The sequence below is a fragment of the Erythrolamprus reginae genome, chromosome 7 (genome assembly GCF_031021105.1).
Source record: "Erythrolamprus reginae isolate rEryReg1 chromosome 7, rEryReg1.hap1, whole genome shotgun sequence".
NCBI classification, from domain to species: Eukaryota; Metazoa; Chordata; class Lepidosauria; order Squamata; family Dipsadidae; genus Erythrolamprus; species Erythrolamprus reginae.
In genome coordinates, this window is record NC_091956.1 from 69,907,897 (window position 1) to 69,925,600 (window position 17,704).

General features: G+C 39.7%; 1 protein-coding gene across 3 annotated transcripts in view; it reads right to left on the reverse strand.

Moving 5' to 3' along the window:
- ZNF827 (zinc finger protein 827) overlaps positions 1-17,704 on the reverse strand; it is a 184,077-nt gene that overhangs the window by 12,962 nt on the left and 153,411 nt on the right. For 2 of the 3 annotated variants that reach the window (XM_070757789.1, XM_070757790.1), the window contains 4 exons: positions 13,493-13,664; positions 8,839-9,005; positions 3,279-3,470; positions 3,004-3,181 (listed from right to left, as the gene is read on the reverse strand). In XM_070757789.1, coding sequence (XP_070613890.1) covers positions 3,004-3,181; positions 3,279-3,470; positions 8,839-9,005; positions 13,493-13,664 — 709 coding nt within the window. Of the gene's footprint in view, positions 1-2,994; positions 3,182-3,278; positions 3,471-8,838; positions 9,006-13,492; positions 13,665-17,704 lie in introns of all 3 variants that reach the window. The other variant, XM_070757791.1, reaches the window with a different exon arrangement.

A 17,704-nucleotide genomic window follows, 5' to 3' on the forward strand; every position in this document is an offset into this window, starting at 1 on the left:
ACGGTTAGGGGTAGCTTGCCTCTGATTCTTTGAAGCTCAGGGGTACTTCTGCTTGTCCCAGAACCCAGATGGGGTTCCCCTGGAGGTCGTTCAGGCAGATGTGCTGTGGCTTTAGCTGGTGTCTGGTGATGGTAAGCAGGACTTGCTTCAGGATTCCCCAGGACATGATGGTAAATACTGAACTGGTGTCTAGCTCCACATTACATGGGGTTCCCTTGATGGTCAGGGTGATGTGGAACTTGTTCCCTAGGCTGGCATTGGAGTGACCCACAGTGGTGTTGTAGATTCCCAGGTTGTCCTGATATTGATATTTGTCTTTGTGCCTACTGCGTTGGCCCCCTGTGTAGTTCTGCTTTGTCTCCCAGGTCCCATGGGTAGTTTGGGTGGGAATGGGGCAGGTTGGTACAGGGACAGTTGGGTATCTCTTCTGGCTTCTGCAAGATGGCCTTGCTTTTGGCAACAGCAGCAAATGGCTTCTTTAAATTTTCTGACTGCCCTGACATGGTCCCCTAGGCAGCTGGAACACCAGGCTTGCCTTATTTCACTTCTCTGTGGCTTGTCTGTCTTTTTGGTTGGATATGATGCGCAAGTTTTTCCTCCTCAGGGTCTTCCTTGAACTCTGGGATCTCTGTCATCCAACCTGTCTCCCAATAACCAGAAGACTCTGGACTCTGCTGGTTCTCTGGATGTCAGCTACAGCGTTGTCCGATGATTCAGAGGCTCTGGCTTCTTCTACAACATTCTTGAAGGTTGCTCCCATTCGGATCAGCAGTTTTTTCTGGAGGTTGATATCCCTCATTTCTAAAATGATTCTGTCTTTCATAATTTCTTCCGGGTTTATAAATTTGCACTTTGATGCAACCTCCCAGAGTTTGGCTACGAAGTCATTGATGGTTTCACCTTCACATTGGCACTGATAGAATTCATTTCTGCTGACCATTGGAGGGCTGAAGCATGTAATGGTATTTAGTGTAGCTTGCAGTGTTGTCCATGAAATGGATTCAATGTCTGCAAGTGCCACCAGAGTCTGTGCCATTTTATAGCTCTTCGGTCCACAGTAGGTGAGGAAGAGAGCCCTCTTCCTGTTGTCAGGTAGATCCTGGAAGTTGTTTTCTTCCAGGAACATACAAAAACCGCTCATATAGGTGTGCCATTCTTCCATCTTCGGATCAAAGATTGCTGGAGAGGGCTGAGTAGCTATTCTCAAGGGCAATATGATGCTTGCTTCTAAGATGGCCACAGATGCCACAAGGTGCCTTTGATCTGTTGTCCATTTTTAACCACTTTCGTCGCCAGTGTTAGATTCACAAGGAAATGATGGTGCAAGACACAGAAACAGTTCAGCAACTTTGTTTCTCCAAGTTGAGTGTACTACGAATTAACGGCAGGCTGCAGGGAAGTCACTTTTAACGCTTCCCTGCTGGCCAATAACAGCAGTTCATTATTCCCGCCGCTGTATTAGCCAATCAGTGGCATCCATGAACATCAGTACTCCGTATGGTAGTATGCAACACTTTGTAACTCATAAAAGTAGCCAAGAATGATTCAACTGCTTTAATGAATCATAGAATGCTGCATTTATTCCAGAGTACCTGTTCTAAATCATATCTGATAAAATATATCATTGAATATTAATATTTTATTTCAGTGATCTGCTACTACTGATGGCATGTGCCTACTCCATTTCAAACCAGATTACCTTGGTGTGGTAGCATTTATGTCTTTATTAGACTGAAAGCAATACTTTAAAGGACTTCTAATATAAGCCATGATTGGTAACTCAATGTTAAAAATTATCAAATAAATCAGGATTAGCCAACCCAGTGTTCTCCAGATACATTGGGACTACATTCTAGAATTTCCAGCTAGTACAGTCCTTATAAGTAATGTAACATATCTCTGTAACATACCACAATGACCTACCAACAGTAGATAATATTTACTTATATCAACAATAATCCAATCAATATGTTGTCTATATTTCTTTGAATTAGCTAGTTTTGCAACTGTTAACGACATTACCGTAAGACTGTTTAAGAATTTTCATTTACAGTGATACCTCATCATACAAAGTTTTCGAGATACAAACCCGGGGTTTAAGATTTTTTTGCCTCTTCTTACAAACTATTTTCACCTTACAAACCCACCACCGCCGCTGGGATGCCCCGCCTCCGGACTCCCATTGCCAGCGAAGCACCCGTTTTTGCGCTGCTGGGATTCCCCTGAGGCTCCCCTCGCTGGGAAACTCCACCTCCGGACTTCCGTTGCCAGCGAAGCGCTTGTTTTTGCGATGCTGGGATTCCCCTGCAGCATCGCAAAAACACAGAAGTCCAGAGGTGGGGTTTCCTATGGAGGGGAACCTCAGGGAAATCCCAGCAGCGCAAAAATGGGCGCTTCGGCTGGCAAAAGGGGTGAATTTTGGGCTTGCACGTATTATTCACTTTTCCATTGATTCCTATGGGAAACATTGTTTCGTCTTACAAACGTTTCACCTTAAGAACCTCATCCCGGAACCAATTAAGTTTGTAAGACAAGGTATCACTGTATTTGAAAATGTATTAGTCCCAGTCTGACCCTATGGAACTATTTTAGCTACAGAGACACCAAACATTTATGCCACTGTTGGTAAAAATAAAAACAGTAGTACTCAACGCAGTTATTCCTGTTTAGTGCAGCATCAGTGCACCTAAGAGACCAGATGAGTTTGTTTTCTAGTAGCCAGTAGGTAATGTGATATTTCAAATGGCACTGAGCTACAACTCTCAACATCGTATTTCCTTGGGATGCTGAGAGACATAGTTCACCAACATCAGAAGTGCCACACGTTGCTATACGTTGCCCATTCCTGATTTACAGCAACTTAAATTTGTTCTTCATTAATAAGTTCTCCGGCTTTATCTCCCCCAACATTTCCATGTTCTCCCATGCAAGCATCTCTGTTTCTACTTCCACAGTGATCAAGGTACTTAACACAATAAAAGTTTGTGTACTTGCTTTCCTTACTTGAGCCCACCAGTGGGGACAGTATGGCATTTCTTGTGCTCCAGTAATTGCTCAGGAGTCTTCATGAACTTGTGGCACACATCACATTCAAACATCCGCGTAATCAGGTGGATTTGCAAATGGCGCTCAAACATGGTTTTTGTTTTGCAGACAAAGTTACAGAAAACACATTCAAAACCTGCAGAAGGAAATTACAGACACTATTACCTAAGTCACGCACGACAGCCTTGGGAAAGTGGAGGGAGTCACTTTGCATTCCGTCGCCAACTTTTTACCTTTCTCTGATTTTTCTTCCGCATTTAATAGAGTCTGACTACCAGGCACTACGGAAATAACTAGCAGGTTATTGGATCCCTTGGGTTTTGGGCTGATATCTGCATCTTCTTTGCTATTGGCAGAATCACTAAGTGCTGACAAGGAAGAAGAAGAAGGACTGGTTGAATCACTGGGTGTTTTCCTTTCTTCACCTACAAAAAAGGAAAGATCAAAGAAATCAATGCTAAACATTAACCTCCCCATTGAAATCAGCATGCAAGCAATTCAGCCCAATGATCCGTACATAAAAGCATATTTCACCCAAATGGGGAACTCAAATCTAGACAAGAACTGGAAAGATTAAATTACAAAATGGATTGGTGGACATACGCCCAAATAGAATCCAGATTTAAAAAAGACAATCAAACACCCGGTATTCAAAAATCTATGAACCCATTAGATAAGATTCTGATAGGGAATGAAAATAAACAAATAAGCAGAATATATCAAATACTTTTGGAACAGGAAAGAATAAAAGAGACGACTAAAACACCAATGATAGCGTGGGGAAAAAATCTGCAACACGAGATACATATTGCAGACTGGGAAAGAACATGGACCACAATATCCAAAATAACCCTTTCGGCAGCATATAAGGAAAATTATTATAAACTTTTTTACAGATGGTATCTCCCACCAGCTAGGTTAGCAAAGATCCACCCAACATTATCAGACACATGTTGGAAGTGTAAAAAGGAAAGAGGTACGTTTTTCCATATGTGGTGGTCTTGCCCCATGATACAAAAAATTTGGACAATAACCCATACTTGGCTCTCAGAGATTACGAAAGAGGAAATAGAACTCACACCGGAAGCTATGCTTTTAGGAGTTTGGAGAAAACATTATTCAAAACAAACAATGCTCCTCACAACACATATAAACACCGGCACGAGAATTGCGATAGCACAACTCTGGAAAAGTGATCAGATACTAGCGGAAGATTTAATTATAGATAAGATATATGCCTGTGTGGAGATGGACGAACTCACGAACTCAGTTAAGGGAAATAAAATCATAGAATCAAAAAGAACATGGCAAAAATGGCATGAATGGGTTCAAAAGAGAATATAAAAGCAACACAATATGAAACAACAGTACAGTTACCATGTAAAATTAATGAACGTAATAGATTTTAGAATTTAAAAATATGAAATACAATGTATATAATGAAATGAAACTGGTCAAAATTTATTGTCAGAATGTTAACAGAGAACATGTATAATCTGTAATTCAAAATAATGTGTGATGGGAATGATATAAGAAAAATTAATAAAGAGATTTTTTTTTTTAAAGCATATTTCTTTGTGGGTCCCTATCTACACTGTGCAAATCTAAGCTGATTGTGTTAAATACAGCCTCCACTTTAATTAATTAAGCTAAACAAATTTAAGTTTTCCTGCGTATAACTGTATGTCCTTGTAACTCAGATTTTAAGCACTTCGAACTATTACTACTGTCTCTCTTAGAAAAATCAAACGGCTCAATTTATCTTCACAATCCTTCCCACACCCACTGCAAAAGGTCAGTTGATTTAAATACCAAATCAAACAGATTATGGATGGGTGGTGGATATTTCTGGATGCTGGTTTATTTATATCCACCTGCTGAGCAGCTGGAAAATTGAAGAATAGGTGCTCTGCAAAAGACATTTTAAGGAGATAAAAAATTTGACCCTGTTTAACAGCCTGTCTTTATGTTACATGGATAGTGTTGGGTTAGGTTAAATTAGCTTGCATTTTTGCACCAACAAGCTTTAACACAACTTTATTTTACAATTAATATAAGGAAGAAAGCTGATTTGGGAGAGAAGGTTGTCTAGCTACCTTGAGAATGTATCCAGAGCCCCCAAGCTGATCTTATCATCTATCTAAGCTTTGAAGTATTTATTGCATAGATAATACTGATATAATTTTTGTTCTTTATTTTAGGAATATGGCATTTCTTGTACCATAGGTGGCTATTAGATTTTAATGAGTTCTTACAATTTCACTTGTTAGCAATGTTGTTTTGGAACTGCCAGTGTAAAAGTCAGCCTTGCTAAGGTAATTAAATTTCCAACAGGTAAAAATCAGAAGCAGTGGATAAAACAGTTAAGAATGCCCCTAAGATATTAGTCAAGTGTATTTTGAAGTTGCCTGGAGTTGCTTCAGCAACTGAGCTGATTGAGCACATGGCTTAAAAAATTATTGGCAGGAAGTTTTTATCTTTTTAAATGGGATTTTCTTTCTGAAATGCAGTAGAACTTTTTTGGTTCAATGTATCTCTCATTCTAGATTTAAAACCCAAATGGATACCTCTTTTGCCTGCCTGATCTTACTTTATAGATTCTGCACAACAAGGATGAACTAATAATTTTCTGATGTATCTCCTGGGGCAAAGATGATCACCAGCCAACTTGAACTTATTTCTGAAGAGCCAGAGAGCAAAAAAGATGATGGGGTTGGAAGGACTTTTATCTCAGTTTTTCTATCCCTTTTACAGTTATTAATATGTGAAAAGGGGATTCTAGCTTTTTTTAAGTAACAATGCTGCCTTTTCTTCTTCTTCTGGAATTATAGTATGTATGTATGTATGTAAGTATGTATGTATGTATGAATGATTATTATTATTATTATTATTATTATTATTATTATTATTATTATTATTATTATTAATTAGATTTGTATGCTGCCCCTCTCCGAAGACTCGGGGCGGCTCACAACAGTAATAAAAACAATATAGTAGTGGAACAAATCTAATATTAAAAAACATATAAAACCCTATCACTATTTAAAAAACCAAACAGCACATTCATACCAAACATAAAACAAAGTATAAACAAGCCTGGGGGAAAGGTATCTCAACTCCCCCATGTATGTATGTATGTATGTATGTATGTATGTATGTATGTATGTATGTATGTATGTATTTATTTGGATTTATATGCTGCCCCTCTCCGAGGACTCGCGGTGGCTAGTACTGTAATCTCTTTGATGAGTTTTAAAACTAAATCTAATTAATATACGGCTGATTGTAATTACAACTAAACTATGTAAATTATTATTATTATTATTATTTATTGGATTTGTATGCCGCCCCTCTCCGCAGATTGATTAAATGTGCTTAAAACTTTATCAATTCTGTCACATTAAGCATTACAATTTCATGGCAAACTTTTGAAAGATCTTTTAGGGGTACATTGACAATATAGGGACTGCTACATTTACCTACTTCCTTTATCTGCTTGCTCCTCAATCCAGAAGAAAAATTACTAGTTTGTTCACTTGTATTCTGTTTTAGGCAAATATGGCATTCCAAGTAGGATGGAGTAGGGTTAAAATACTTCATTTTTCTTTTATCAATGACAGCCTTGTATGACTAACTTTTCCAGGTACCTCCCACAGAAATTGGTGTATTAATACAATGTTGGGATTCTAATTATATTAATGTTTTGAATAATTATAATTGGGCAAATTATATTAAGTTATTCCTTAGGCAAAATGAAAATCAATGGGAAATTAAGTGTGGAACCTATTAACATCCCAACCAAAGCGGTTTGTAACTGGCAAAGTCCTTTTTCACCAACAATGAAAATGCCCAATGACCTTTATTATATAATAGAGTTTAGTACAGAGGTCTTCAAACTTGGCAACTTTAAGACTTGTGCACAGCTGGCTGGAGAATTCTGGGAGTTGAAGTCCACACACCTTAAAGTTGCCAAATTAGAATACCTCTGATCTAGTAGATGGGTCTTCTATTTCCAATCTGAATTAGAACTTCAAAGTATTTGGGAAGAAAAGTAAAGGGAAGGATACAGTTCTTTAAAAGGAGTTCCATTTTGAACAAGTAAAGAGTTCTTACTCATCAAAAAGAAAGAGAAAAGGGGGCACTTGAGAGGGAATATTTTTCCTTCTTAATTTTTTTTGCAGATAAGATAGTTGAGAAGAAAGGAATCAAGTAATGACCTAGCAAACAGCTTTATTTTAGTTTGTATTTTAATTGACGTTTGCGTAGTTCACAGTTCAAAATTTAGAGACAAAACGAAATGGAGTTATAAACAAATACAGTGGTACCTCATCTTACGAACGCCTCTTCTAACGAACTTTTCAAGATACGAACCCGGTGTTTAAGATTTTTTTGCCTCTTCTTCCGAACTATTTTCACCTTACGAACCCAAGCAGCTGCTGCTGGGACGAAGGGGTTTCTTTTTTTCCTCTTTTTTGAAGAAAGAAAAGGGAGGGGCTGCTTGGAGTAGGAAAGATTTTGCAGAGAACAACGTGCTTGCAAAGGAACTGAAAGGGTGTCTTTTGAAGAAAGAAAAGGGAGGGGCACCTTGGGGGAGGAAAGGTTTTGCAGAGAACAACGTGCTTGCAAAGGCACTGAAACAGTGTCTTTTGAAGAAAGAAAAGGGAGGGGCTGTTTGGAGGAAAGATTTTGCAGAGAACAGCATGCTTGCAAAGGCACTGAAAGGGTGTCTTTTGAAGAAAGAAAAGGGAGCGGCGCCCCCCTTGCCTTTCTTCCTTTCCACTCACCCTTTAGCCTAGGCTTGCTTCTTCCACCCGCCCCCTTTAGCTGCTCCTCCCTGCCCTCTGTTCGCCTCCCTTCTAAAGTTTGGGATTTTCCTGAAGGATTTGCACGCATTACTTGCTTTTACATTGATTCCTATGGGAAACATTGTTTCATCTTATGAACTTTTCACCTTACGAACCTCCTCCTGGAACCAATTAAGTTCATATGATGAGGTACCACTGTATATGCAATTTTTCCAAATTGCTGTTATGCAGTTATGCGTAGTTATGCAGTTCTTAGCTCTAAAAACCCCTACAAAATTAGGATAGAAGCACAAGTATGTAGAACAAAGCTGCTTGCAAAAATACATATACATTAGGAAAACTTAAACATGTGTACATTAGGAGAAATATACACAAACATGCAAGTAGGGGCTTTTTTTTGCAACATTTAAACAAATAAAACATAAGTGTACATTGAAGCAGGAGAGGATCAGAAAAGCTACAGGAATGAGAACATGTTAGGAAACTAATGCAACACATCATCCAGATGGTGACATGACATGAAGGTATGTCATAAGGAGTTCATTACATTATTTTTAACATTTTTATTTATGATGGGGTACAATCAAGGTGCTTATAAAATCATACCCACACAAGCGTGCACGATTATTGCTTCTGCCTGAAAAGAATTTATCTCCATGTACATTTCATGTTACAAAGCCTTTGCAAATGCAGTCAGAAATGTGAAGAGCTCAGTGAATTCTCTTAATGACAGCAATTAGCACTCAAAAAACTCTTCACGCAGTGCTGAACAGAATCTAAATAATGTACAATGTCATTTTTGCATAAGACAACATGGGTCAGCATATAAAATCCATTTGGCCATAATCACCCGTTTTAGATTGCGTCTATCAGAATTTTGCAATCACTGGACCAAACTGGGATGGTGGTCAGTAAACCTTGATGTAGAGTAGCGGGACAGAAGCAGTAGCGGGAGACGACAAATCTGGACACAGAGAAAGGTTATCACCTGCATGCTTGGTGGCAACATGAGCCTTCATCTCCGTCTCTTCCATGGTAACAAAATCACAGGCTGTGCAGCAAATAGAAAACATCCATTGTTCTTTATCCACATGAAGCGACATATGACTGACAAACTGGACATTCAGCTCTGTTTCAAATCCACACACATGACAACTGGAGGCAGGAGAAAGTTAGAAATATTAAAGAATATTTATTTATTTATTTATTTGATTTGATTTATTCATTTGTCCAATACACAAATACATAGGAAGAAAAATAGACAAGTGATAATATAAAAGAGGGTGAAAGTGAACTTAGAGGAGAGGATATATGAAAGGAAGAGAATATATATGATAGGTGAAAGAAAGGAAAGACAATTGGACAGGGGACGAAAGGCATACCAGTGCACTTATGTACGCCCCTTACTGGCCTCTTAGGAACCTGGAGAGGTCAATCATGGAGAGTCTAAGGGAGAAGTGTTGGAGGTTAGGGGTGGACACAATTGAGTCCGGTAATGAGTTCCACGCTTCGATAACTCGATTGTTGAAATCATATTTTTTACAGTCAAGTTTGGCGCGGTTTGTATTAAGTTTGAATCTGTTGCGTGCTCTTGTGTTATTGCGGTTGAAGCTGAAGTAGTCATTGACTACTTTTATGCTTTTATACTTTTATGCTTTTATGGATATTCTGTGATACAGATAAACAGTGCTGCTTTTTTAAAAAAATTCACACTGACCAGCTCCTGATTTTACAACCTGTTCAGCTAAAATTGCACTGTGATATTCTTTTGTCTGTCGAGCTGCTTCTGAACTGACAGCCTTGCCAAGCTGATTAAGGGCAGGCACAAGGCAACCATCCCGAACATGCTATAATGATGCTAAATAATCATAAAGTTAATTAACAACTACAGGTTCCAGATGCTGCACATCACCTAGCTATTTCCTTTGGGCAATAAGATGTGCTGCAGCCTTGCCAAGATGTTCAGTCAGCTGCAATGTGGACAAAGGAGGAGCTCATTCTGCTCTTTACAGCAATTCCCAAGCTTTGGAAATATCTAATGTCAGCTTGAGATATAAGACAGGAAAGTCTGGAATTGTTAATACAACATCTTACAAACGCCTCGTCATACAAACTTTTCGAGATACAAACCCGGGGTTTAAGATTTTTTTGCCTCTTCTTACAAACTATTTTCACCTTACAAACCCACCATTGACACTGGGATGCCCCGCCTCCGGACTTCCGTTGCCAGTGAAGCACCTGTTTTTGCACTGCTGGGATTTCCCTGAAGCTCCCCTCCATGGGAAACCCCACCTCCGGACTTCCGTGTTTCTGTGATGCTGCAGGGGAATCCCAGCAGGGGAATCCCAGCAGCACAAAAACGGGTGCTTCACTGACAATGGAAGTCTGGAGGTGGGGTTTCCCAGCGAGGGGAGCCTCAGTGAAATCGCAGCATCGCAAAAACACCGAGGTGGGGTTTCGAGGACTTCGGTGTTTTTGCGATGCTGCAATTTCACTGATGCTCCCTTCGCTGGGAAACCTCACCTCCGGACTTCCGTTGCCAGCCAAGCGATCGTTTTTGCACTGTTGGGATTCCCCTGCTGGGATTCTCCTGCAGCATCGCAAAAATCACGGAAGTCCAGAGGTGTGGTTTTCCATGGAGGGGAGCCTCAGGAGAATCCCAGCAGCTCAAAAACCTGCTTTTTGGCTGGCAAGAGGGGTGAATTTTGGCTTGCACGCATTAATCGCTTTTCCATTGATTCCTATGGGAAACATTGTTTCGTCTTACAAACTGTTCACCTTAAGAACTTCGTCCCAGAACCAATTAAGTTTGTAAGACAAGGTATCACTGTATAAGCAAGCCAAAGTGGGTGCAGGGACTTTTTCTGCCTGATTAGGCAAAAGCTTAATATACAAATAGAAATAGTGGCGAGGGACATTTTGCAATCAAGTCCTTCTCTTATAGCACTGATTTAGTATTTAAAGCCTCACATTTCCATAGTTTGGCACTCTAGCGGCCAAGGATCACAACCTTCAGCAGCTCCATTTTCACATGGGATAGAGAGAACAGGAATTGTGGTCCAGCATTTGGGTGAAAGTTGAAGATGTGTGGCCTAAATAGTCTTGGACTAAGGAATTTTAGGAGTCATCTCATGAAAATTGTCTATGTTCGTGAGATAAGGAAAATTGTGTATTTCCTGCCTTTTCTCTAGAAGCACGCTATAGTATTTTAAAGTCATCCAATAAATTTGTATGATTGAGGGTGAATAGATCTGGATCTGTGTGTTAAGCAGTGCACCAAACTCTTTCTGTTTGGATGATCAAATTATAAAACCCTTTCCAGAGCTCTCTATATATACTTTAATTGAACAGTGAACGTAAGGCTTTCTTTAGGCTAAGAACATTTAAGTAATCTCTTTTAATTCCGTTTACTACTGGATTTTATTGTTTCATTATTTTTTTAAGTTTTAATTGTGTGTTTTAATTTAACTGGTGTGTGGAGCCTTGATTCAGTCTTGCTTCAAAAGGGAACTGTCTGTCTGTCTGTCTGTCTGTCTGTCTGTGTCTGTCTGTCTGTCTGTCTGTCTGTCTGTCTGTCTGTCTGTCTGTCTGTCTGTCTGTCTGTCTATCTATCTATCTATCTATCTATCTATCTATCTATCTATCTATCTATCTATATAAAAGATAAGTATATATAAAGATATACTTGGACTAAAACTGTTTCTACATTTGACACATTTTACACTGTTTTCTGCAATTTGTCTGAACATTAACAGACCAGATACTCAATTGCCAATTTATTCAACTAATCCAGAAATGGCCCTTTGGAATTGCAATAGGGATTAAACTTTTTGGCTACAGCAGCTTGCTATTTAGATCCATTAATTTAATCATGTTAATACTTCCTACACTGGGCAGTTTGTGATTTGGGGCTTTCCAATAAAGTACTACCCATGGCTATCTACAGTTTGCATCCGATGGCGAACTTTCAGGCAAGACCTTGATGCAACACATAAAGGAGACTGCACTTATTCAGGACCAAGTGTTGTAGCATATTTTAGATAATTGGAAAAGTACAGTATCTCATATCCTAGTTTAATTCAGATGTCAAAGAGTTTTCAGAAGATCAAGAGTCAAGATTTTACCTAGTAGACAAAATTATGTTTAAAAATTCACTAATATCAAAAGTTTTCTACTTACCTTTCTACAAATGTCTTTTACTACTCTTACTAATACTTATTATTCTTATGAGCTTTAATTAATACGATAAGATAGATAAATGAATTATTTATAGTAATAAGATACAAATGTGAATATTGAAATTCTGTTCCATTTTGTTACATATATTATGAAATATAATATCATGTGATAAATACCCTTACCCATTTTGAATTTATGTACCCCCCCTTTTCCTTCCCCCCATGTATCCCTTGTTAATTAATAAACTTTATTTAAAGAAAAAAAGTGACTTCAGTTCCTGCAAGACCAATTCTTAAGTTAATGAATTTCAATCTATTATTGCAGAATGTTCTAAGAAACACAAAGTTTGTCCTAGTACAGTGGAACCCCGACATAAGAGCTGCTCTACTTAAGAGCAACTCGAGATAAGAGCTGGGAGGGGAGAGATATTTTTGTTCTACTTACAAGCCCAAATTCGAGATACAAGCGCCAAGGAGCTGTCTCCTGAAGCCAAACGCTAACTTCCGCGTTCGGCTTCAGGAGACAGCTGCGAAGCGGCGCGCATGTTTTAAAAGGTTGCAGCCGGCCTGGGGGGCTCGGGGGGGTGCTTGCAGCTTTCTTTCTTGCTCTTTTTCTTTCTCTCTTTTACCTTCCCTTCCTCTATTTCTTCTTTTCTTTCTCCTTCCCACCTTCTTCCCTCCCTCCCTCCCTTCCCTCATTCCTCTCTTACTCTCCCCTTTCATAAGTTTCCTTCCTTCCTTCCTCTGTTCCTGTCCCTTCCCTCTTTCCTTCCTTCCTTCCCACCCTCCGTCCATTCATTCACCCATTCCTCTCTTGATCGCTTAAAGCCGGTCCCTGGTGCAAAAAGGGTTGGGGACCTCTGTCCTACAGGATTGGGTGGCAGAGAAGTTGAACATATGTAAATTTAAAAGTTTAAGAAAGTTTACAAGTTAAGTGAAAGAAACTTCATTATTCATTTATATGTACATGTACATTTCTTCATTAAAAACATGTCTTTCTGCATAATTTAGACTAACTTTGTGAGTTTTTTGAGGGCTGGAACCAATTAAAATTATTTACATTAATTCCTATGGGGAAAAGTCGTTCGAGATAAGAGCTGCTCGACTTAAGAGCCCAGGTCCGGAACGAATTAAACTCGTATCTCAAGGTACCACTGTATACATAAATTGATATAAAGTAGCTTCGGAAGGAGGTATGAAAGCATGAATTGGCAGAGCAATATCTTCAATAAAACTATAAAGAAGAGAATAATATTGTTTCATTTTAGTTCATTTTGTTTGGGTTGTACAAATTGTGATGTACTACTGTAAAATGATAATTACTTTGATTTGAACCTTTTTTTTTGCAAGCCATCATTATCCCTAAATGTAAATACTATGGTGGTTGCCCTTTTATATAAACAGACAAGCCTAAACGGAAATTGAGACCTGAGATCTGAGCTTGGTCTTCAGCAGGATCCTCACCTGTAGTAATAAGGATGCTTCTTTCCATCATTGCCTTCAGATGTGACAGCGCTGACAATGTCCTCAGTGTCTGTACTGACCAACTTCACCGAATGCACAGTCAGATGCTGGTTCAAATTAGCACGGCACTTAGCAGCATATGGGCACAAATGGCATTTATATTTTCTCTCTTCTGGAAAGAAATATTTACAAAAACAAAAACAAAGCCACCCTGAGTGGAGTTTCTTTTCACAACTGTATGAGTCTTTCATCTCTTATCACAACTGTATGAGTCTTTCATCATTATGGAGAGTTGATGAACCAGGTGAGCCAAAAGGAGGGATACCTGCTCAAATTTTCTGATAAAAATTTATATTTACGTAAAGTTTATATTTCTAAGAGGGAAAAAACCCCATTGGGAACTATCTGTCTGTCTGTCTGTCTGTCTGTCTGTCTGTCTGATCTATCTAATCTATCTATCTATCTATTTATTATTTTGTCCAATACACAATGAGGGTTTTAGTGGGTATACAGTATATCTATATACACATAGTAAAATACATGATGCAGGTTATAGAGGAGATACTCATAGTAAAATATATCTAAGAAATAATAGAAAAGAAGGTATAGTAATAGAACATATCAATGAAAGAATAGAAGAAGAGATATAGGAATAGAAGAAAGGTATAGGAGATATAGGAGAGCAATAGGACAGGGGACGGAAGGCACTCTAGTGCACTTGTACTCGCCCCTTACTGACCTCTTAGGAATCTGGATAGGTCAACCGTAGATTAAGTAAAGTGATTAGGTAAAGTGTTGGGGGTTTGGGGACGACACTATGGAGTCCGGTAATGAGTTCCACGCTTCGACAACTCGGTTACTGAAGTCATATTTTTTACAGTCAAGTTTGGAGCGGTTAATATTAAGTTTAAATCTGTTGTGTGCTCTTGTGTTGTGGTTGAAGCTGAAGTAGTTGCCGACAGGCAGGACGTTGCAGCATATGATCTTGTGGGTAATACTTAGATCTTGTTTAAGGCGTCTTAGTTCTAAACTTTCTAGGCCCAGGATTGAAAGTCTAGTCTCGTGGGGTATTCTATTTCGAGTGGATTTGTGAAAAATCCTTCCACAAAAGGATTTTTGCACCAATCAGTTTTCGCATTCGTGCAATCTTTTATCTGTCCCTTGGCAGCTGAAGTGGCTCAGCTGCAAGATATTTGAGTAAGGAGTTGCTACTTTGAAAAGAATTTTTTTTTTGCTACTGTCTTGTGGCTATCTAGATTTTTTGAAGCCGAAAGTTGTGAAGATTCAATTTCTAGAGGAGACAAGTTTAAATTGAATTTCCCTTGGTTTCCAGGGGATTTAAAGGGATTTTCTTTTTTTAAAAAAGGATTTTTTAAAATTAAAAAATAAAAATAAACAGTAGGTGTACTAAAACATAATTTTTTCTGCAATTTATTTATTTATTTATTAAATTTGTATGCCGCCCCTCTACGCAGACTCGGGGCGGCTCACAACAGTAATAGAAAGAACAATGTACAATACAAATCTAATAATTAAAACTAAAAACCCATAATTTAAAAAACATGCACACAACATACCATACATAAACAATATAGGCCTGGGGAAGTTATCTCATCCCCCCATGCCTGACGGCAGAGGTGGGTTTTAAGGAGTTTACGAAAGGCCAGGAGGGTGGGGGCAGTTCTAATCTCAGGGGGGAGCTGGTTCCAGAGGGTCGGGGCCGCCACAGAGAAGGCTCTTCCCCTGGGACCCGCCAAACGACATTGTTTAGTCGACGGGACCCGGAGAAGGCCAACTCTGTGGGACCTAATCGGTCGCTGTTTTATTGGTTTAAATGTTGCAAAAATTTAAAAGAATGCAGAGATGCTAAAACACTAAAGCAATTTTATCAAAACATTAAGGACAAAGAAATGACCTAGAACAGTTCTCCCCAATGTGGAAAATGTTCTGGACCCACAACTACAATTCCTAGCCAGAGTCACCCAAATCCAGTGTATCACATTGAACCAGAAATTGCTTGGAATACTTCAAAGAAGCATAGCTGTAAAATACCAAATCTTTATTCTTATATTTCCATTTGATATTTTATTATGTTATACACTTTCTGCAAGAAAAAGTATTATAGTTTAATTGGATATTATTAGTACAATTCTTCCATTCTTTTTCACCTGCAAATATAATGTTTGTTAGTTATTTGGAATATTTTCTAATAACCAGATTTCTGTATAATTACAGAAGGATATATGAGTTTTGAATATACAACTACAATAGAATAACGCAATGGGGCCAGATTTTCTAACAGAAATAGTAGATTCCAGTTTAATGAAAAGAAGGACTAGGGGAGACATGATAGCAGTGTTCCAATATCTCAGGGGTCGTCACAAAGAAGAGGGAGTCAATCTATTCTCCAAAGCACCGGAGAGCAGATCAAGAAGCAATGAGTGGAAACTAATCAAGGAGAGAAGCAACTTAGAACTAAGGAGAAATTTCCTGCAGTTAGAACAATTAATCCGTGGAACAACAGCTTGACTCCAGAAATTGTGAATGCTCCAACACTGGAAGTTTTAAAGATGTTGGATAACCATTTGCCTGAAGTGGTGTAGGTGGCCCAAGGAGGGGATTGGAAGACCTCCAAAGTCCCTTCCAACTATTCTATTCTATTATATTCTATTCCAGATTCCATTCATCTGTGGGACCAAATAAGCAAATACTTTTTGGCTCAAAATTGAAGATATAAAGATATTTTTAATGTTATTATTATTTACTTATTTATTAAAATGGTGGTTTACAAAAGGGACCTCCAACCTCCGGGCTGTGGCTCACTACCGGGCCATGGTGTATTCGGAATTGGGACGCCTGAGTGGTTACATAGAAACATAGAAGTCTGACGGCAGAAAAAGACCTCATGGTCCATCTAGTCTGCCCTTATACTATTTTCTGTATTTTATCTTAGGATGGATATATGTTTATCCCAGGCATGTTTAAATTCAGTTACTGTGGATTTATCTACCACGTCTGCTGGAAGTTTGTTCCAAGGATTTACTACTCTTTCAGTAAAATAATATTTTCTCATGTTGCTTTTGATCTTTCCCCCAACTAACTTCAGATTGTGTCCCCTTGTTCTTGTGTTCACTTTCCTATTAAAAACACTTCCCCCCTGGGCCTTATTTAACCCTTTAACATATTTAAATGTTTCGATCATGTCCCCCCTTTTCCTTCTGTCCTCCAGACTATACAGATTGAGTTCATTAAGTCTTTCCTGATAAGTTTTATGCTTAAGACCTTCCACCATTCTTGTAGCCCGTCTTTGGACCCGTTCAATTTTTTCAATATCTTTTTGTAGGTGAGGTCTCCAGAACTGAACACAGTATTCCAAATGTGGTCTCACCAGCGCTCTATATAAGGGGATCACAATCTCCCTCTTCCTGCTTGTTATACCTCTAGCTATGCAGCTTGTTATATACCTCTAGCCACCGTTCCCCAAAAGCTGCGCCCGCGCATGCCCGCGCACGCCCGCGCACGCCAAAATACACCCCCGCGCAGCCTTTTTCACAGCCGCGCGCTCCCCATCCCCATGCCAGCCCGCGGGGTGGCGGGGAGGCGCCGGCAGCAGAAGGGAAGGGAGCCGCGGCCGCCCCTGCCTCCCCACAGTTCCTCCGGCCCCTCGGCCTTTCGGCGCTGACCCCGCCCGCCCCCTCTGCTCCTCCACCACCTCCTGCCTTTCCGCGCGGCTCCTCCCGCACCCGGAACACACACCCTGCCCGTCTCACCTTTGCCGAAAACACTTTCGTCCCGGGCTCTCGGCAAGGGGATTACAGGAGAGGCGGAGCAGGCATTCTCTCAGCGGAGGCCGGCGAAGGTGATATTCAATGTCGGGGGCGCGCGAGCGGTTGCGCACGCTCCCTATCCCCCTGCTAGCCCGCTCGGAATATTCAAAATAAGAAAAGCCTTAGCCGGGGGGCTAGCAGGGGGATTTGGAGCGCGCGCAAACGCCCGCGCCCCACCGACATTGAATATCACCTTCGCTGGCCTCCGCTGAGAAGAACGGAGAGAGAACGAGAGAGAGTGAGAGCAACAGACAGCAAGAGAGAAAGTGAGAAAGAGAGAGAGAGAGAGAAAGGGGGGAGAGAAAGAGATAGCAAGAGAGAGAGAACAAGAGAGAGAAAGAGTGTGAGAAAGAAAACAAGAGAGAAAGAGTGAGTGAGAGAGAAA